This window comes from Carya illinoinensis, chromosome 5 (genome assembly GCF_018687715.1).
Source record: "Carya illinoinensis cultivar Pawnee chromosome 5, C.illinoinensisPawnee_v1, whole genome shotgun sequence".
NCBI lineage: Eukaryota > Viridiplantae > Streptophyta > Magnoliopsida > Fagales > Juglandaceae > Carya > Carya illinoinensis.
The window spans coordinates 18,715,836-18,738,075 of record NC_056756.1 but is presented as its reverse complement, the minus strand read 5'-3'; the positions used below and the strand labels follow the sequence as shown (position 1 = coordinate 18,738,075).

The following is a 22,240-nucleotide window of genomic DNA, read 5'->3' as shown; positions in this document are numbered from 1 at the left end:
ACCGCGTTTTAAAATTCAAATAGAAACATATTTCAAAAACTTTCTCAAAGTAAAATTCAAACATCCCCAATATGATATCATATGTAAATTTTGGCATCACACTTTGCAAAAGGTAAAAGGCCACGAAACATAAATGGGATAACAACTAACTACACTTTCTTTTGAATTTGTCAGCCACCAAATCCCAAATGTGCACGACAGAACAAAGAATAAACCTTCAATTCCCCGCAAGAATTACAGGAAAATAGAACTTCTTCTGTTTTTATGTATCGCCTGCAAACAGATCCTAAACATCATGGCTGTGATGCTTCAGCCATGCCTCTCTCTGTTCCTTTTCTTTGCTTTTCTCTTTTCTTCCATTCCTCTCTCCCATTGCCAATTCGGTTCTCCCCAAAATCTCGAGACTTTCTATCCTTCTTCTGAAGCTCCTTCTCCTCCTCCCCCTGCACCAAGTTCTCCCTCCGATCGTCCTACCACTTCTTCACCAGAGCCACCACTACAGCCATCTCCTCTTCCAATTTCACCTCCATCGGTACCCCCACCACCATCTTCGTCAAGCAGGAGTAAGATTGTAAAGGCAGTAGCCGCCACCGCAGCCAGCACTCTGGTTCTTTCCGGGTTACTCTTCTTTCTGATCAATAGGTGTGCTGCTACAAGACGCAGAAGAGAGAATGGGAGTACTGCTTTAAATGAAGGTCCGCCTGCCTTGCCACGCAATGAGTTTACGCGGTTTGATGGGGGTTTTAAGGGGTTCGTTGATGAAAACGGCTTGGATGTGATTTATTGGAGGAAACTTGAAGGGAAAAACTCCCCCAAGAGTCTCCGTAAAGAGGTATTACATAATCTAGGAAATGAAGGAGGGACGGATGTTAAGAAAGATCCAAGAAGGAAGAAGTCTGAACCTATACAAGAAGTTCCTCTTCTCCGAGGAAAGTCTTCAACTTCCCACGTTAAAGTTGTACCAGAAGTGGATGATCCGAACCCAATTAGTACTCATGCAGGTATGGCCATCATCACCGATGTTAAGAAGCCAGAACCATCAATTCAACCATCAACTCGTCCTCCGCCTCCACCGCCGCCACCGACACCACCTCGTGGACCGCCACCTTTATCCTCTTCCTTAGCAATTGCTAGCATGAAAGGCCCTGCACCACCACCTCCACCGCCTCCACCAATTCCAGTGAAGAAAATTCCCACGCCACCACAACCTCCGCCACCTAAGGCAGGTAGTTTGAAATCATCATTAAAACCACCCCCAGCACCACCAAAAGCGATGCCAGGTGACCATAAAACAGGGGAGTCTTCATCTGAAACCGGAGATGGTCAGATAAAAATGAAGCCATTGCATTGGGACAAAGTGAACACTAACACGGATCATTCCATGGTGTGGGACAAAATCGATGGTGGTTCTTTTAGGTAATTTTAATTTTCATGGTTGGATTCAATAGCTTATATGTAATCGCCTTTCCTAGATTATGCTGACTCTCAATGATTTCGAATTTGAAAATTCAGGTATGATGGAGATCTTATGGAACACCTCTTTGGATATGTTGCCACCACCCGACAATCGCCTCAAAGAAACAATAACACAATGGATCGGAGTAATCTCAACTCTAATTCACCGGCACAGATTTTTATCCTCAACCCTCGAAGGTCTCAAAACACTGCAATTGTTCTGAAATCTCTTGCAATCTCTCGCAAAGGAATTCTTGATGCACTTATTGAAGGCCAAGGCCTTGACACAGATACTCTTGAAAAGCTGGTCAGAGTTGCCCCAACCGAGGAAGAACAATCCCAGATCCTAGAATATGATGGAGATTCCACAAGACTTGCTGATGCTGAATCCTTCCTCTACAACCTTCTGAAAGCTGTCCCGTCGGCTTTTGCTCGCCTTAATGCCATGCTTTTCAGATTGAACTACGACTCGGAGGTTCTACCCCTTAAGGAAGCTATACAAACACTCGAATTTGGATGCAAGGAGCTTAGAACACGAGGGCTCTTCATGAAACTTTTAGAAGCAGTCCTAAAGGCTGGCAATCGCATGAATGCAGGTACCGCCCGAGGGAATGCCCTGGCCTTCAACCTTAATGCTCTTCGAAAGCTCTCTGATGTTAAAAGTACAGATGGAAGGACCACTTTACTCCACTTTGTTGTGGAAGAAGTAGTTCGCTCTGAGGGAAAGCGGTGCGTTATAAACAGGAATAGTAGCTTGAGTCGCAGCAGCAGCCGCAGCAGCAACAGCAACTCTAATCCTGAGAGTTCAAAAACAAAGGAGGAAAGAGAGAAGGAATATAAAATGCTCGGATTACCAATGGTGGGAGGCCTCAGTGCCGAGTTCTCTAATGTAAAGAAAGCAGCAACTATAGATTATGAAACCTTCACAGGTATGAACTCAGCACTCACAGCACGAGCAGCAGAAATTCGAGCACTCGTGTCCAAATGTTCCAGTGATAGAGGAGGAGGGTTTGCAAGGGAGATGAAAGGTTTTCTTGAAGAGGCAGAAGAAGAACTTCAGGTGTTGAAAGAAGAAGAAACAAGGGTGATGCAGGTTGTAAAGAGAACAACAGAATATTATCAAGCAGGAGCATCAAACGACAAGGGAGCATCCCCACTTCAACTATTTGTTATAGTAAAAGATTTTCTTGGTATGGTTGATCAGGCCTGCATTGAAATTGCACGAAAACTGCAAAGGAGGAAGACAACGACAAAAGTTTTGGGATCATCATCACCAAAGTCACCGCCATCGAAGACCCCAGTGACGTTCCCAAACTTGCCAGAAAATTTCATGTCAGATAAGTCAAGGAGTAGTTCTAGTGAATCAGATGATTTTTGAATTAGGCCTGTATCATATAGTTTCTTTTCTTTTCTTTTTCCTTTTTTTTTTTTTTTTGTGGTGGGGGGATGGAAGTAGGAGGATTTTGTTCACTGTATATAGATGCTAAACAAATCATATGAATTGTGAAATGAACAGCCTAAGTGAAATTTTTTGGATGCACCAAATTCTTGTCTAAATCCTCTAGTCATTGAGGTAATTATATTACAGGCGGTACCTGCATATGATAATTCATGGCAGATAAGTGTTGGGAAAATGTTCATAATGTATAATAACTTCAAACCAAGAGATCGGACATAATTTGCAAAACCACAGGGGTGGTAGAACCGTAAGTGAAAGTCCAGGTTTTCTTTGTACCACTTGCAAATACGGTAACATACAATGTTAGAAGGTAACATTTTATTTCGATAACCTTGGTGGCGTTTGAACAACAGCATTTACTTCAGGTGATTGTTTTTAAGGTGATTACTGTTCTAAAGCACTGTTAAGGATGTAGAGAATTAGTTATGCAAGTCCGTACATAGGGCTATTTGGGGCCAATTCCTCTGCGGCCACTAGGTAAATACTAAATTATTTTTACACCTTAAACAGTCCAAATGAACTGCACGCAGCTCACAGACAGATATTGCTTATATATTGTCATTCGCCAAAGAAAATGAAATACATTGCCCCATAAATCATTTCTCATATAATCTTAGTCAATATTTAGCGGTACAAGCAGTTCTATATCGTAATAAGAAGCAAAAAGCATATAGATTCAACAAAATTACTAAAGACTAAAGAGTGGCAGAACAATTTAATGGCAACCAACTACAAGAATTAATGCATTTCTAACGGTTTGACGGTTCATGCACATCTTTTTATTTATATATTTGCTTTAACTACATTTGGTTTGAGAAAGAATGCGCCAGAGAGGAGTAATGATTTGTCAATGGATGGTGGATTCGACCCAAGAAGATTGATGATATGGGTTGTCTCTTCTGGCCATTCAGGAATGCAGTCTGCGCCTCATAAGAGCCTTTTGACCAAGTAACATATTATGGCAACATTTGCTTATGAGAAGCAATTTCTTCATATCCACCCAAGTATTTAGCTCGAAAGCAGAAGTATTTCTTAGAACATGAATTGAGTCTTCCAAGAACATCGCTCATCGATGAATCTCATTTTTCAAGACTTCCTGCACAATTTGACAAAGTAATTTCACATATTAAGGAGAAAAAATAACTTGACAAAGTAAATTCCTGCATCATTCACGGGAAGAAAAATTGAGGACAATATCAACTTCACGTATGCAGCCAGAACTCATTAAAACAGATTTAAGTTCTTATTTTGCATATCCAATTCTGTCTCCCCCCACCCCACTCTCCCACGAAAAAAATAACCCACGACTCCTAAAAAATATACCCAATGTTTTCAATCTTGATCTCAAGTAACTGAACATATAAAAAGCTCGGGACTTCATGATCTTAATTACTGGCTTATTAGGCTTGGGAGATCCTTTATGAAGAGGTAATAATTGCATTGACCTTCATGGAATAATGCTTTTTGGTACTTGTGAAATTACCACTTATTCCAAAAGCTTAAGTTGATGGGAATAGGTAGATTTAATTATTTGTATTATATTCTTAACGCTCATTCTCATGTGTGGGTCAAACTCTCCCTTAATGAGTGGACCCAACACATGTAATATATAATTAAATTTGGTAGAATTAGAGTCATGGTTTGAACTCAGAACTTCTACTTTATTACCGTGTAAAATCACTACTTGTCCCGAAAATTTAAACTAATGAAAATAAGTAAGTTTAATTATTTGTATTATATTCTTAACAATACAACTAAAATGATTGGGTGTATTTAATAAATAATCTTAAAGAAGCAAATTCAATATATGTACATGCAATACTTTCACATTCAAATCTACAGAATCTAGGGTACTAAAATTCTCGCACTCAAAGGCATGATGTCCTCATTATGAGAACCAGTATAATGTCCAGTACTCCCAGGCCATATAGTGCTACTAAATGGTTCTGATACTGTCTCACAACCTGCGGACGCACTAACAATGTGATGCCTCGAAAGGACCAGACATTTGGGACTCTCTGTAATCGCCTCTCTATAATACAAATCAACTTAGTATCCATCCAATGTGAGATGATACACACACTAACACAACATTCTCACACATCGAGATGCACATGCCTTGAAATACCCAAATCCAAACAACCTAGGATACTACAGCTTGAGCTGATAAAATACTTCTTCCAGTCTCCAAAATACCCATTTTGGGTTCTCACAGAAAGTGGATAATAAAACATAGGGCATTTTGGGTTCTCATGAATCATTAATTAAATTATCTAGAATTCAGGAGAAAGGGATGAAACTTATCTTGAATAATAACACGTAGAAGCCATGCTTCTATGGTTCTACAAAATTGCTACTCTGATTCAAGGAACACCTTTAATGCTTGATTGGTTATGTTACCAAATGATTATGTACTCATAATCCTCCCATACCAGTGATTCTACCAAATGCATCTTAATTTTGGAGGAAAGAACAGAGAAGTTAAATTGAAATGATAAGCAGTGAAAAACTATCATGGTTATTGTGATAACTTAATGGGATACCAACTCGACAGAATATATTCAATAGCAAAGTAAGATAGCATTGGCCTCTCTGCTTCATCTACCACTACAACTAATAACTTGTGGAAGGCTAGTACTTGTTGACTTAAGCAACGAATTGACTTTTTCAATTAAATTTGCTGACATAAAAATAAAGTGAAATGCTTATCTGATTAAAATATGGAGGGGGAAAAAAAGAAAAAAAAATAAATGCATAGAGATATGGAATACCTTATCTGAAATGTTTTTCAACATTTTTAGTCCCCCGAAAAAGGTAGGTAATGGAGTGGATTTAAAATTAAGTTCTGTCTTGACTTTCTAATCTCTGCCCCTTTGTCCTCCTGTGTTAGGCAGATGGAGTTGAGACATGCCATTTATGTACACTGAATAAAGTTATTGCTCTGTGAACTAAATGCTGTTAATAGTTGCTCATAGAAATGGTCATTTAAGAAATACTTTGCAATTTTATTCCTCAATAGAGGATTATGTGATGCCCCCAAATTCTATTTGGGATCGGACGAACATTTAAAGCGTCGAGACCTGCAACACAAGGTTACCTACCCCTGTTCATGACATATAAGATGGAATATTCCTAATATGTATCTAACAATATGCAATATTCGCAGCGGATAAATTTTTTCTTTAGCAATACTATGCACCAAATTGAAAATATCTCAAATATTTAAAACATATTTCATACATAAAAATCCATTGTACAACTAAGATCACAACACTAGTCCAAAATGGTTATGATCCAAAAAGTACTAGAGATGCAACTCAATCATACAAGTAGTAATTTACGTTAATTACTATATTAACATTTATGTCACACAGTCGCTTAGTCAACTGTGTCTAGTTGATCAGCTCCTGATTCTCCTTCAGGTCCTGTAACAAGATCTACCATTCGGGGGGAATGGTAGTTGGGACTAACAAAATGAGATTTGATTATAAATCTCAGTAAGTTAACAAAAAACTTCCACACAAGCTAATAATGCATGGATGACAGTAAAAGCATAAATGCATAATCAAATTCATAAGTAATTAAAGCATAACTTGGCGTACAACATAGCATAATTGACATAACTTAAATTGAAACATGAATTGAACTTGACTTGACATGAACTTGATCTGAAACTTGACTTAGCATGAACTTGCTTTGAAACTTGAATTAACATGAAAAATACATACTCCACAGTTGTTGTGGTCCTATGTATTCTACGTGTAAATACATACTCCACAGTTGTTGTGGCCCCATGTATTCTACACAAACTTGACTTAACATGAAAAATACATACTCCACAGTTGTTATGGCCCCATGTATTCTACGTGTCACAATTGCTGTGTCTCACGTAGTGTATGCGCCACAATTGCTGTGACCCCATACATAAGTAATCAAGATGAAACGTGACTGGAATACGAAATGACTGAAGTCCTGACGTAACATAACGTGACTTGAACATAAATTGAAATACATGACCAACTTGAGATAGAAACATTTCGTAACATGGCATAACATATAATAGACAACATATTTAACATGACATACTTGCAACAGTGAATATTACATGACTTGACATACATGTAATAGATGGTATACTTAGCATGACGTACTTGTAAGGTACAGTAATACATGACAGAATATATTATGTAACAGATAAAAAATTGATGACAGAATAAATTCTGTATAATAGACAATTACGTGATAACTTGGCATGGCATGACATATATGATAACACACATACATACACTGTAGTTCCTTTACTTAGCACACATACACAGTAGACTGCTAGTAAGTTAAAAGCTAACTTACCCCGATTTTCGCGCTTCTTATAAAACTTTAAGTGCGATCACGAGGAACTGTAATTAGTGATTTTAAAAGTTAGAACTAAATCACTAATAATTTGAAATATGGAAAATACTAACTTAAAGAGTAAAATTTTCATTTTACTCTCTACATGTGGGAAAATGATCGTTTTACCCATAACTTAAGGATTTTGCATACTAACTCCAAAAGTGTCCAAAATTTACATTCCTCATGTAAATTTTGTCCTAAACTTAAATATCCACTCAGAAAAATTTAAAACAAAACACAATTATGAAGAACATACTATGGCCGAAACATCCATTGGCCATTTCCCTTGATTTTTGTTGCAATTCCTTCCAACTTCAAAACTCATGCTTAAACCAAAATTTTGCAACAAACATCTTCCAATTCTAAGTTCAAAACCATACTTAAAACATCCATTTAGAAAAAGCTAATAATTAACACCAAACTTTTTTGTAAAAAAGATCCAAGCACTTGAATCACAAGTTTTGACCTTAAATCAAAACATCTCCAAGAATTTCAAAAATCAAATCTTACTTTTAACATATTCATAATATCATCCTAACATCAACCATGCTTTAAATCATCAAACTAAAGTCACCAAAATCACAAAATAACATTTGGAGTTTTTGGTTTTACACTTAGTTCAAAAACAGAAACTTTTTCCTCAACTAGTTTTGATAAATCTCTTGATCTATGACTTATAAATATATAATCTTCAAACCAAACCATCACATGGTTTAAAAAAATGTCCTAAAACATATATAAGCTTCTAATTCAAGATCACATGGTTAGAAATTAACCAAAACATAAATTTAGCCAAGAATATCCACACTTTGGCTTATCTGAACATCTCTTTGCATAAAATTTCATATCTTTGAAACTAACATCAAATATCTTCAAAATAATAATATAACATGTATATAAGATGCTTAGGATCCTCCAATAAAATTATTAAAGTCATTAGAATAGGTTTAGACCACCAAAGAGTTAAACTTTCTTAAAAGAGAAACTGTTTTTCTTCTTCCAGTTTCTAAGTTTCTAAATCTAAGAAAATCTTTCATCAAAACCTTTAATCATGCAAAAATCCTCAACCAATAGTCACATATACATGTTAAAAATACTCCATAAAAATTTTGGACCAATATCTATCCATTAGCTTGGTCAAAAACTCCAAACTATAACATATTCTTCAGTTTATCTCCCAGAATGACCTTTTTATAGTTTATATAATATTTGACTGATCAAATGATTTTCAAATGGGGCAAATAATATATCCATGTAAACTAGACTAAAAAAGAAACAACTTATATGAAGGAGACTTTATGATAAAACACTTACAAAAGTTTCGAAATGGGCGTGCAAAAGAACTCCTAAAAGCTGTCCGAGAGAAAGTATTTGATATTCTTTTAAAGGAACGTGTAAATGAAGATAAGTTTGTAGGTGATGGCTGGAGCTACTTATGGACGAGATAAGGAAGATGATAAGGCTGGAGTTGAGAGTTGAGTGTAGTTTTCTCCTACCCAAAATATCTATAAAAGATTATCTCATAATATTCTATCCAATAATATCTACAAAAAATTAACTTAAGATATTTTTATCTAATAATATCTATAAAAATTAACTCAAAATATTTTTACCCAATAATATTCACAAAAATTACCTCAAAATATTTCTTTTTATCCAATAATATATACAGTTTTGAACAGACGTTCTGTCCGAAAATATGAAAAAATGTTATTGCGCCATAAGACTTTAAATAACCCTCCGAGTCTAATGGCACAAAACATAATACATTTTGACACTTCTAACTATTTCCAATAATCAAAAACACACTTCTGATACCATAGTAAATAATAACACTAACTATTTAGTTAGACAAAAACCTATACGATTAATAGATTCGTGAAAATTTATGGGGTTTTCACGAGGTTCTTAAAGTTAATAAAAATTTCACAATTAAATTTCTAGCGGGCTGTTACAGATTACATGCTGTATCTAAAGAGAACTCATTATAAATCAAGTGTACCTTTGATTTCGATTGAAGGCCAGTCCTTGCTGCCTCTTTGACATTTGGTTTTTCCTTTAATTTCTTTGAAATCTAAAAATAAATCAGTAAAAAAAGGTTACAAGATATTTGTTTAACATTGAATATTCAATGTACTGGAAGAAAATTTGTCTATGCACGTAATAAAGGATTTCTTCTTTTTTCGTGTGTGTTGGGTGGGGGAGGGGTTCAATGTGTACCTCTTTTTTTTTCTCAGCCCTTTCATCACTTTTCAAGCCAAAAGTAGGGGCCGGCTTAACACTTTTTTTATCCATAGAACTTGCTTTTAGTAACCTATTCTAGGAAAACTATTCAATATTGAATTTTCCATAGAGATAATTCAAAGATTTCAAAAAATCAGCCCTGATAATTTATTAATGCAAAACATTTCAGGGAATTAGCCACTTTATAAGATGAATTAGAGACAAAAACAAAAACAAAACTTCATAGAAAATGCATAATGAAGCATGGAAATTTGAGTATTTCCCAATAAGGGAATTATAACCTTCTCCCCTCAATCTTCTCTTTACACCACCTACCCCACTTTCATCATAAGAAATGGAATAGACCAATCCCCACAGGAAATAGCAATTAATAAAATTGTTAGGATTGGATATCTTTTTTGTATGAGTAGAAATGGATCTCATTTTCGTATGAGTAGAATTGGATCTCCTTGCATTTGTGAGGAAGTGGTGGTGCCTACAGTTAAGATTTGACAATCAATAATTGTGATCGGACTTATATGGAGATGGGTGATACGTTTTTAGGCAAATAAATGAATCAAAATCATCGAAAAAAATAAATCATCATAAATCTCAAAGGATATATTTTTCTGAGCCATAATAGACATTCAGGTATCCACTTATTGGACATTACCAATCACATACAAAATTGAAGAACCTAGTTGGGTTTCACTTTTTCCATTTGTGCTACCTTGATCTGGTTTGTTTAGATAGAAAACATACAGAAGTAGCAGAACTAAACATTGTTAAAAAGCAAGTATCGCATGCGTTAAAGCAAAATCACTTAACAACGTTAAAAAGCAAGTTTCACATGCATTAAATCAAAAGCTACAATACACACATTCACAGAAGTATGCTATGGTAAATAAACTATAAAAAACAAGCATGCTACGGTAAATACATTCATGATGGAAAAAGTGTGAAAACAAAACATTACCCTCAATTTTCTTTTTGTGGTGTCATAGAAGTTGAAACCATGTGTTCTTTCCCCTTTCTAGGCACCTGGTCAAAAAGAATTAAAATAACAAAAAATATTCCACAAAATGGAGATATGGTGTTAGAATTGTCAATTGTAACCTTTTCTCAGCAAAGATAAAAGTAGTTGTTCAAACTTCAAAAGGTTGTTTCCTTTTCCAATAAACAAACATGTTTTCTTCTTTTAGGCAAACGTTATAATGTGATAAACTTGTTTTGGTACAGAAGATCTCTCTCACTAGTAGATGTCGATTGGTTTATACTTTTCTGAAATGTCTTAAATGCTCTTTTGACAATGTCCTTATCTCCCATTTTCTCCATAATGAAGGATTTTCTAGTCATATGAAGTGAAGTTGGATCAGAATTTGTAAGATCCAAGCTAAGGGACATGTGTAGAGATGTAGGAGCAAACTTTCTTTCCTGAATAGAAGGATTTTTGTTCCTTGGTAAAGATGAATAATTTCCCTTCTTTGTTGAAGGTCGTGACGCAGATAATGCAGTGAAAGTTGGTGAAGGCTTTGACACTTTAGGGGTGGAAATATGTGATGCTTTAGGTACAAGCAATCCTACTTTCTTCTTTACCCTTGTCACATCTCTCTCCCTATTTGCTGAAGTAACTTGTAAAAACCAACCTAAGAATCATGAGCCACCAGATACAACGTAACAACCTAAGTTTGCCAAAAAAAAAAAAAAAAAATTAATCAATTAGAGAAAGTAATCACTTCACCTTCTTAGATTCCTTTGGATGATCCAATGCCGTGTTTTCTTTAACCTATGAAGAATTTCCCACCTCGTTGTTGCATTTGTGCGAAATTGGGTTCATGTCTTGAGATTCAACCGAATTAGTTCCCTCTTCTTCTTCTTCCTCTTTTACCAAAACAGAGTTTTCTGGTTTTCTTGACTTGGGGCTATCTAATCTGCTATCAAGTTCATCTCTCACTCCCTCAGATACTAACCTTTGACATTCTATACTAGTTGCAGCATCCTCCTTCAGATCATCGACATGGGTGCTAAAGACCTCACTAATCAAGTTAGTTTCTTGCATAACAACTTCTGCCAAGTTGTGGCTATTAGATATATCAGATTCAGAACCAGCACCACTAACATTACCGTCCAGATCTCCGCCATGTTGGTTCTCTGACCTCAAGGAATCGTCTTCCATTTGCTTTTTTTAATCTATTATTACAGCTCTGTGAACAACAATCTTCTTGTAATGGGCTTCGAAGTAGGCCGCCTTCTTTGCCACTGATCCGGGTGCTGCGCACTTCTCAACTTTTTCCAAATACTTGTTGGGCGAGAAAGACAACCATTTCTCCCAAGACAGTGAATCATTCTCAAACCTACCAAAGGAAACCGACACTTCGAAACCAGCTTTTGAGATAGATATCTCTCCCATCTGTTCATATATCAAAGAAAAGCCAAAACCCAATCATATTTTCCAGCAAGAAACAGACTGACAACTCACAACAATAAACAGTATGGAGTATGGACTATTAGCAATTACAGAGGAGAATCAATCAATAAGCCACAAAATAAATAAAATAAACACGGAACAAAAGGGTCACTTTTCACAGATTTTAAGGATAAGCTATGGCACCTTATCTTCGTATCTGGAAACATCCACTATTGATTCACCCATCTCAATGTCCTGACTCAAGGTTGATTTTCTCAAGAGCTACCACACCAAGACTCCAACTGTGTTTACCATGACCTGTGATTGGCATGGACATACCATAAGTTCAATGGATCTCACTGAAAGACCAGGAAAGAAGAAAAGAGAACATGCCCCATGTGTTGTGTTCCAAAATTCTACAGCTTTTTTTTCTTTTTCCTCCTAAAACTCAATTACCGCTTCCAACTTTATCCAGTAATGACAAACTTGTCTGTTTCTAGAATTTCTGAAGGTCCCCCTAAATGATAATCCAATTAACAAAAAAAAAAAAAAAAAGACACAGAAAAATGGCAAATGACCCCATATTATATTTCCAAAGATTAGCTTCACTAACAGTCATTCTAATTAGATAAAAAGTTAACCTTTTGAGAAAGAATACATGATTTGACGAAAAGAAAAAAGGTGCAGTAGCATCGGCAAGACTCTATCAAGGATTCATAGCTTAGGGAATAGGGAATGGGATGAGCCTTTTAGTTAGTTGGCTCAATAATGAAGGTTCTACGAAACAAAGATATCACAACCAAATTTGTCATCATTTTCTATGAAAATTCCTGCACATTTCTTACTCACTAGGGCTTGAGGACAGAGAGACACAATAACCCCAAAACACATTGAAGTTGAACAGAACATATAAGGCATGAAAACAAATAGTAGGAAGGCCCACTAAAAAAGCATAGTAGAGAGTGTGTGTTTGTGAGTCCCAACTGAATGCGACTGACAGCTCTCTACCAATTAAATTACAGAGACTACCGATGCCTCATCTGGGGACCTTACGATTGAATTGGTTGAACTAAATAATAAGTAACCATTATATTGTTGGAGCTCATTCGTTGTCCCTTCACATGGGATCGCCTAAATAAACGTAATGTAGGCTAAGAAAGTGGTCGAATTCGAGCATCAATTTTAAAATATCTTCATTCACATCAAAAGTTGTGTAGAGCAATGTTTATCTGAACATTAAATTGAGGGTTGTGACTGTGAATTAGACAAAGGACATTAGAAGGTTGGGTACAAGAACTGACGTTTGCGTTTGTTATCAACTTGTGTGGGAGATTGCGTACTGATCACATTGGCATAACTTGCCTTGAATTTTATTCTTCAAGTGCTTTTAAGTTACTCATTCACCTTCCTAACACAAATCTTAAGTTTCCCAAACATCACTCTCTAATCTTTGTTATATATCTAATTACACTTCAATGGTCCTCGCTTCTCAAAGAACACATTCACATACTCGCCATTTGTTACATCTCCAATTTCAATTTTAAAGTCTTTGCTTTCTATAGATCATATTTACCAAACCCAACTAAACAAATGTATATTTTCACTACACTGAAAACGAAGTGTTCCTCCTTGCTCCAATTATTCCTCGGATTGGCTCTTCTGTTGGGCGTATCCAAATCCGATCCGGATCCACTTCAAGATTACTGTATTGCAAATAATAAAAGTCCACAGTCTTTCTTTGCATCTAGTACACCCTGCATTGACCCAAATCAAGCAGTGGTTTCCCACTTTGTCACCTCCATTTTATCCGAGCCCGGAAATACGAGTGGCAATCTGTTCGGGTCCAGTAGAACACTGACCAACACTGTTAATTTTCCTGGGCTCAACACCATGGGCCTAGCCATGGCTCGACTCGACCTAGCGGCCGGTGGCATCATCCCGCCTCACATGCACCCACGAGCTTCGGAAGTAACCATTTGCCTCAAAGGTCCACTTACTGTGGGCTTTGTCGACTCCTCCGACCGCCTATTTATGCAAATATTACAGCCCGGTGACTCATTTGTCTTTCCTAAGGGTTTGATCCATTTTCTCTATAATCCAAACTCAAAGACCCCGGCACTAACCTTGTCTGGGCTCAATAGCCAGAGCCCTGGTTTTCATCTAACATCAGTAGCCACATTTGCATCCAAACCTGAAATTCCTGATGAGGTATTGAAGAAGGCATTTCAAATTAATGACCAAGATGTCAAAAGGATTCGCAATAACCTCAAAGAGGTTGACTATGCTTGCTTATGCAAATAAGATGCTTGCTCACAAGGTCATATGTATTGAGAGGGTCATTAGAAACCCCCACTTGTTTCACATAAAATGGATTATTATCCAACTCTCATATTATAATCCTATTGTTTTCAATAAAAAATTACCCAATCTTTGACACATTCTGGTAGATCCTATTATTACCTGCGGATCTTGTTCCCTTGATGATGATGAATTCACTGATTTCCAGTTATTTTGGTCCATTGAAATATTGGGTATGTGACCCAAATGACAAATTTTCAAATGTTTTGGGCCAAATGAATGTTGGGCATGTGACCCGATGACTATTTGTCAATTGCTTTTGGCAAAACGAACTGTCCCATCCCATGTGAACAATTAATAAAAGATTCAATCCACTTGTATTGTTTGACATCCGTAAAGATGTTAACGGATATATTGAACTATGAAATGTTCTGCGAATATTTTTGTGCTTGTGTTTGGTAGACGGATAATGCTGTCTAAACCGATGAAGTTCCGATAGTTGACCAATTTTTACTCTTTTTTTTTTTAATTTTTAAATTCTTTTCTTAGTGATTAATTAAGTGAATATTATTGAGTTTATGAATTTTTTGTAAAAAGAAAAAATATTTCAAGATGATAAAAAAAAATTAATTAAAAAAAGAAGAAGCTTAAAATGCACTTATCAGTTGGATTGTAGGTAGGGATATCAGTCCAGTAGCAATACCCTTAGGATTAATTGAAAAGACGATTAGAATGACAAATGATTGAACCGATGAAAGTTTTTTGTGACCCATCTGAATTATGATATTCTTCTCAATCTTTATTAATGAAAGTGGTTTTGAATTTTTACACTAATGATTAAAATATGTTTGTATTCAAAGTCAAAAGGAAAATGAAAATCTGTCTATCGGCCTGCATAGTTCAAATTCAACTACTGAACTGGAGGAAATACTGAAATATGAATGCTTCCATCGTGTCCACTCCACTCCATGTCTAGAAACCACTAGAGGGAGTAATATATATATTTTTAAAAAATAAAAATAAAAAAAGAAGAAGAGGGATTTTTTAAAATTATATTTATAAATTGGCATTAATAACACATCTAATAAAATATTTATATGGCATAATTTGATTTAAAAGAAAAATTTTAAATTTTAAAATTTTAATAATATATATGATATATTTTATACACTAATTTAAGAATATAATAATTTTTATTATTATTACTGGAGTGTAGTAGGTGAAGGAGAAACTCAGCCACTCTTCATGTTGTTCTTGCCTTTGGCATGACGTGTGAAACATTTCCGTTGCTTAGGCTGTATTTGGACAGTGACTATTCTATTATTATTTAAGTTTTATTATTATTATTATTTATTATTGTTTAATATTTTATTTTTATTTGTTATTACTATTTATAGATCATCTGAAATCATTTCATTTCTTTTTTCTATTTTGATTAAGGCCATTTAGATAGTGAAAATATTTTATGTCATTTCATTTTATCATTATAATTTTATCAAATTCTTACATAAAATATAAAATACAATTTAACTTTTCAAATTTTAAAATAATAATAATATTAAAAAATAATATTTTATTAAACTTTTAGACCTCATTTAGTTATATAATTCAAATGAGATGAGATATTTTGTTAAGATTTGAATAAAATATTATTATAATATATTTTTTTAATATTAATTTATTTTAAAATTTAAAAGAATTAAATTATTTATTATATTTTTTTATAATAATTATATAAGATGATTCGATAAAATAAAATAAGATAGTATAGATGGTATCCAAACCAACCCCTTTTTAAGTTTCGCTTAAAACCATATCATTTATCTATGAGCAATGTTACATACAGTCACTTTTACGTATTTCCTGTACACTCCACTGATATGATTGGCTGGATTAATTTTTTTTTAATATCCAACCAATCATATCACTGAAATGCACAAAAGAGTACACAAAAAGTACTGCACATAAAATTTTTGTTTATCTATTATCCAAAGCGCACCACACTCTTTCGCCTCAAATTTTCTAGATTAGCACCTCCAGCCTACGTGTCGATCATTCGCATGTTCAATACGAGTGCCACCTAACATAGAGACACAAGCAAGTGGATATACTCAATTCACCCAAAACACGACCTCCAGCCTCCAACCACATTCATTCACGGGTACTGCTACTATGTACTTCAATTTGCCCCTCGTCCACCCAAAACACGACCTCCAACCCAACCATATTCAATCACGGGTACTGCAACTATGTACTTCAATTTGCCCCTCGTCCCACCCAAAACACGACCTCCAACCATATTCATTCACGGGCAGTGCTACCATGTCTTTCAGTTTGTCCTCTAATGTGAATTGTATTTTTTTTTTTTATAATTTCAAACAAATATATTTAAACATTTTTTTAAAATACAAAAATATCAATTTATTAATAATTAATTATTTAATTAATAAGTAAAAAAGATTTTATAAAATATTTAAATACATAAATAGTCAAAATGAATACATATCAACATTAACTAACTTATCTCTATTTCTCTACGCCCAAAACCTAGATTTAAAATTAGAAACCCGCTTTTTTTTTCAGCGGGGTTTTGTAGGCACCTCCACTCCTACTGGCTACCCCTGTATTCTTTTTTTTTTTTTTTTTTTTAAAAGGGTATTCAACAGTCCTACAATCATATATTTGCTGAGAAAAAATAATAATAAAAACTAAAGATGAACTTTAAAAGTTTGTGATGTATGATTGCTCGGTTAAAAAAACTCATATATATATATATATATTGGAAAATGCTCTAATCATGAAAAGATTATATAAAAAATAATTACATAAATTAATATGATTTAATGTGATTCATTAAATTATAAAATTAATTTTATTATAAAATAAATCTACAGATCAAATGAAATTAGATCAATTTATGAAATTATTATATATAAGAGTAATATTATATACAGTTATTTTTATATATATTATATATACTTTATTGATGTGATAGATTGTATTATTTTTTTAATACATAATTAATCATATCAATAAAATGTACAAATAAAAATATAAAAGTGACTGGAGATAATATTTTTGAAAAAGAAAACGAGGTATTGATCGGTCCAAATTCACACCTCAGAATGTCAAGGGTATTGAACACATTTTGCCCCCAAAAACAAAGAAAGCTAGCACAAAGTGTGATATAAATGGCCGGGTATCCTAGGTGGTTGAAGATAGTTGGGGGGGCCGTGACAGGCTGAGGCTGCTTTCTCAGCAACGACAAAGGCCCCGTGAACCCCACTTTGCCCCGTACTTGTATCTAATAGACTAATAGCAATTAAAATAGCTTCGTCTTCCTTTCTCAACTTTATCATCTTTAGCGCTTAAGCACTGTGAATTTGTGATCAATTCAATCATAACACCCAAAAAAAAAAAAAAAAAAAAAATTCAATCATAACACCATAAAAGTGCTGGGACCATCTTTGTTTCTTTCTTCTTTACATTTTCCCCCCCAAGTAAATCGCACAAAACACACGCAACTATTCAATATTATCATGAAAAAAATCTATTCTCAAACTTGTTCTTTGTCAGGCCAGAAGAAAAATTAAAATGGGACGGCGAGTTTTGGGGCGAAGAATGTGATAGCGCTTCTCAATCTCCTCGCAATCTAGCAAACCTCACACATTCCATAATCAATTAAGACTCAATCAACCACCACCACCAGAGTCATCAGCTGCAGCAACCATGGCCAACATAATCATGGCCTCCTCCAAGCCCTTCTTTCACGGCCTCTACCTCCCCCCCCTCCTCCACCACCACAACTAAACCCAAACTCTTTCTTCATTTCCCAATCCCCACTCCCCAAACTCACAAGTAAGCCCTCCCAATTCCTTACCCTCTCGTCCTCCACTCTCAAGTCCCTCTCCCTCATGGCCGTCACCTCGCCCCTCCTTCCTTCATCATTGAGGTTAAAAAAGTTGCTCTCTTCGACTTCAACCTCACCCTCCCCATCATCATGGCCGAGTTCTTGTTCCTACAGTTCGCTCTTGACAAGCTCTACTTCACTCCTCTTGGCAACTTCATGGATGAAAGAGATGCCGCCATTCGGGAGAAGCTGAACAGCGTGAAGGACACCTCAAGGGAGGTGAAGCAGTTGGAGGAACAGGCTGCAGCCATCGCGAAGGCCGCCAGGGCTGAGATATCCGCCGCCCTCGACAAGATGAAGAAGGAGAAGCAAGAAGAGCTGGAGGAGAAGCTGGCCGAAGGCAGGAAGAAAGTGGAGGCGGAGTTGCAAGAGGCCTTAATCAGTTTGGAGCAGCAGAAAGAAGAGACGATTAAGACTCGATTCGCAGATCGCTGCACTCAGTCAGGATATCGTCAAGAAAGTCCTTCCCACTGCCTAATTTTGCTTCAATTATGTTTTACGCATTACACAGGCAAGGAGGGAGGTTTAGTTCTCTTTTGTATAGATATTTACCATTGCAATCATATTTTGGATTGTAATGAAACGTTTTGATTGCATGCATCATATACTAAGGCTCTATGTCGTTAAGGTTGGAATTTGCGAGAACCAAGCTTATCCTTTATTTGGTGTGAGTAACTCTCTGTATTATCATTTGCCAAAACGAAAAATATAACACAAAAATAAAATTGTACTTGTATTAAAAAAAGAAATTGGGAAACTATAATGAAAAGAACAAAGAACAACTCCGTTATTCTGTGTCCTCCCACCCACAAAATGCTTCCAAAATTCCTACTACAATTTACATACAAAGAAATGGAAATGTCAAAACTGTTCCAAAGAATTTGGAACCCAAACAATGGGAATCGAAATCTCAAAGGTAAACACAAGAATGAAATCGAGAAATAAATAAGATAAAAACTAAGAAAAGAAAGAAACAGGCCCGTCAATCTGTACACAGCTGTCAAAAAGAATAACCAGACAATGTACCAAAGAATCGTCATAAGAAATAACCCCAATACCCAGGTAACGGCGAAGACGACGACGCCGGAGATGTAGAACCCACGGTGTGATCCTCTGCTCTGTAAAGATCGTACGGCACCCAAAGATGATCGAGAGTACAGGGCTTTTTGGCATCGAGTCGAACCCAGGGCTTCCCTTTCCCACTCCAGTGCAGCAAGCTGACCGGACCAGGGTGCAGCGACCTACAGCTGCCCCTAACATTGTCACCGCCGAGGCCGTGCTGGTTCCACCTGTGATCAATGGGTTCTACGTTCCCGGCAAATACTAGCAAGAACGGTGGGAGAGAACCCAGATCATAGATCCTCCTCTTCCTCTGCAACTCCATCCAATTCTCGATTCTCTTCCTGTAATTACCCTCCCTCCACCTCACGAGGTCCATGACCATCACGCCCGTGTTGAAATAGCACGGGTTTCTGGAGCCGAAGACCCGGGAGAGGACCGGGTCGGACCAGAACGAGTCGGTGAAATACTTGGTGAAGTTGGTGTGGCAGTACTCGGGCGCGCCGATGACCCGGGACCCGGAGAGTGGGATGTCCCAGAGCTTGCGAATGTCGTCAACCACGATCACGTCGGAGTCCAGATAAATGACCCGTTCGACGCAGCGACCGAGTATGTCACCCAGGTAGCTCCTTGCGTAGTTCAATGGATTCTCGAGAGCTTGGCGAATCGACGAGGAGATGAGGTTGATCACCGTGTCCTCACGGAATATGTAGACCTTGAAATTAAGCGAAGGGAACGTTGATCGGACGAGTTGGCTCAGGACCCGGGGGCTCACCGGGTCGAACTCGGCCGAGATGAAGTGGAAGAAGACATGCTCCGGGCACGAAGCGTGTCTCAAGACCGAGTGCACTGCCGCCATGGAGCCACGTAGGTACTTCGAATCCAAAGTCATCGCGATATGGACGAGAGATATGTCGCACGACAAGTCGTATTCCCTGTTGCTCGACCCGGGGCACTCCGCTCCGTTACGGTAGTCCGGCGCTTCCGTGAAGCGGGACAAACCGTCGGGCCCAAGTCCCAACCCATTCACAGCGTCCACCACCCTAGTCGGAAATGACCGAATACCCAGACAAAACGACGGCAAGAGAAGCGAAAGTAGGATGAGCAAAACGTCGGCGCTTTGTCGGGAAGGAATCATTTATCTCTTCAGCTGTGGATTGAGAAAAATACAAGGAGAAGAAATGGGCTATCTTTTGCAGATTTACTAGGCTGGGAGTTCTTGAAAACGAAGTACACGGGGAGGGCTAGATCTTGAATATGAGCGGAAGAGAAAAGAAAGAGACGGTTCTGAAGATTGGAACGGCAAAGTCGGGTCAATGCCAAATGGGCATATGCCTCTGGAATAATAATGGCGAGAGAAAGTTCAAAGAAAAGCTCAACACGCCTTGCTAAGCTTTCTTTCTTTCTTTCTTCTTCCTCTTCTTCTTGAAGCGTTTCAAACAAACGCGGTTTTCCCTTTCTATGAGAGAGAAAGAAGAGAGAGAGACAGGGACAGAGACAGAGACAGAGTAGACTGTTTTATGAAAGAGATTTTTATAGGCCATTTGTATGGAATTTTACATACTGTCGATGTCCAAGTCCGTGTTCTCTTTTGTTTTTCTCTTGCATTCATTTTCTTATTTTCTTTTATTTTATAATGTGTTAGTATTGTTGGTAATAAGTTACAGCACTTAAAAAAGATAAACATATTCTTATTTCTTCTTTTAATTAAGGTGGTTTATAAAGTTACCAACATATTTTATTTGAGTGAGGTTTTTTATATATGAGAAATACCCAAATATCCAACCAAAATCCTTTCGTTTTCTTCAATTCATTTCTTGTCATCCATTCTATCAAAATTTAATGACTTTTTTGGTTCTCTTTGTATTCCATCACGCGCTTTATAATTTAATAGCTACTAATCCAAGGTGATGGGCCAAATTACAAGGCACAATGATTGCGTTCACAACCAAAAAATGTATAAACACTTTGAAAATAATTTTTTTCTAAACAGAAAAAATAAAAATTTTTATTTTATATTTTTATATATTTTATTGATGTGATTAATCTAATTAATTATTTTATATTAAAAAATAATATATCAATCATATTAATAAAATCAACAAAAAAATTATATTATTTTTACTCTCTAAAAGTTTCCTTAATTAGCTGAGGCAATTAGATGGGCGGAAGGGAGAGATCATGAGTTGTAGTCTGTAGAGACAACTGGACAAATCAAAATTCGGAAAGTTTGTCAATGACAAGGAATAGTAATGCATGGGTTTGATCGAGTAAGATTACGGCATTGATCCAGGATTCGGCGATGCTTCGATTAATTCATTTATTTAAAAAGTAATTAAAAAAATTATATATTTAATTTTAAGAAATTCACCATATATGTAGAGTTTAATAAGGAAATAAATAAATAATATTTAATGTAGGAAATTAGACAGAAACAGTGGGCGAGACAGGGAGTAATGAAGTGGCAGCAGGAGAATGGGGAATGCATGGAACGAGACAAAAAAAGTGTGGAACAGCTCAGCACTTTAATTGGGAAGAAAGTAATAATATTCTTTGCCACCAATAATGAAAAGCCAGCTGCGTGTCCAATGAAGCCAGCTGTGATCGATGCTATTTCTCTGTTTTCCATTGATGACGTTGACATCTCCCATCACTCTCTCTGCTCTGACCATCCCTCTCCTCCCACGGATGATGTTAGTCCCGTCGATAAAATCCAACGATGGTGGTAATAAATGTATGTAAAAACAATTGAAATAACCTATTCGTAATTTTTGTCTGTGGCTGTAAGGATCCCTCCTCCAACGTTGCCTCCTCGTCCGCGTCCCACGTGATCTGCCAGCGTGTCCGAAGTAATAAATTCTGAAAGAGTTTCACTCGCACAAACTGTGGATTATTTATTTATTTATTATTTAATGAAATTGTGTATTTTAAATTTTTTTATTATTTTTTAAGTATTTTTTAAACGTTTTTAATCACTAAGAAATTAAAAATATATATAAATTTATTAATAGTAATTTTATTAATCATTAATTAAAAA

The 22,240-nt window shown here is 36.2% G+C and overlaps 4 protein-coding genes and 1 pseudogene across 4 annotated transcripts; 3 read left to right on the top strand and 2 right to left on the bottom strand.

Annotated features, from left to right (window-relative positions):
* The first annotated feature begins 52 nt into the window (after positions 1-52).
* Positions 53-3,000, top strand: LOC122308832 (formin-like protein 8). Its single transcript, XM_043122089.1, has 2 exons — positions 53-1,416; positions 1,513-3,000. The coding sequence occupies exons 1-2, from the start codon at positions 296-298 to the stop codon at positions 2,831-2,833; spliced, it is 2,442 nt and encodes an 813-aa protein (XP_042978023.1). The 5' UTR covers positions 53-295; the 3' UTR covers positions 2,834-3,000.
* A 6,257-nt stretch (positions 3,001-9,257) lies between these two features.
* LOC122310164 (protein WVD2-like 7) lies at positions 9,258-11,939 on the bottom strand. The gene is given in 4 exon segments (XM_043124043.1): positions 9,258-9,380; positions 10,755-10,780; positions 10,783-11,175; positions 11,345-11,939. Coding segments are annotated over 4 exon segments (1,137 nt in total).
* Positions 11,940-13,470: 1,531 nt separating this feature from the next.
* LOC122308929 (germin-like protein subfamily 1 member 1) lies at positions 13,471-14,414 on the top strand. Its single transcript, XM_043122206.1, has one exon. The coding sequence runs from the start codon at positions 13,527-13,529 to the stop codon at positions 14,235-14,237; it is 711 nt and encodes a 236-aa protein (XP_042978140.1). The 5' UTR covers positions 13,471-13,526; the 3' UTR covers positions 14,238-14,414.
* Positions 14,415-17,433: 3,019 nt separating this feature from the next.
* On the top strand, positions 17,434-18,805 carry LOC122310719 (annotated as a pseudogene).
* A 48-nt stretch (positions 18,806-18,853) lies between these two features.
* On the bottom strand, positions 18,854-20,716 carry LOC122310718 (probable galacturonosyltransferase-like 9). The gene has a single exon (XM_043124839.1). It carries the CDS (start codon positions 20,339-20,341, stop codon positions 19,181-19,183), a length of 1,161 nt encoding a protein of 386 aa, XP_042980773.1. The 5' UTR covers positions 20,342-20,716; the 3' UTR covers positions 18,854-19,180.
* Between the last annotated feature and the right edge of the window lie 1,524 nt (positions 20,717-22,240).

Excerpts from the sequence above, each read along its gene's own strand:
- LOC122308832 (XM_043122089.1), top strand. The coding sequence starts at position 296 with ATGGCTGTGATGCTTCAGCCATGCCTCTCTCTGTTCCTTTTCTTTGCT. Across the intron at positions 1,417-1,512 it reads ATCGATGGTGGTTCTTTTAG|GTATGATGGAGATCTTATGG; the intron begins GTAATTTTAATT and ends TTGAAAATTCAG.
- LOC122308929 (XM_043122206.1), top strand. The coding sequence starts at position 13,527 with ATGTATATTTTCACTACACTGAAAACGAAGTGTTCCTCCTTGCTCCAA.
- LOC122310718 (XM_043124839.1), bottom strand. The coding sequence starts at position 20,341 with ATGATTCCTTCCCGACAAAGCGCCGACGTTTTGCTCATCCTACTTTCG.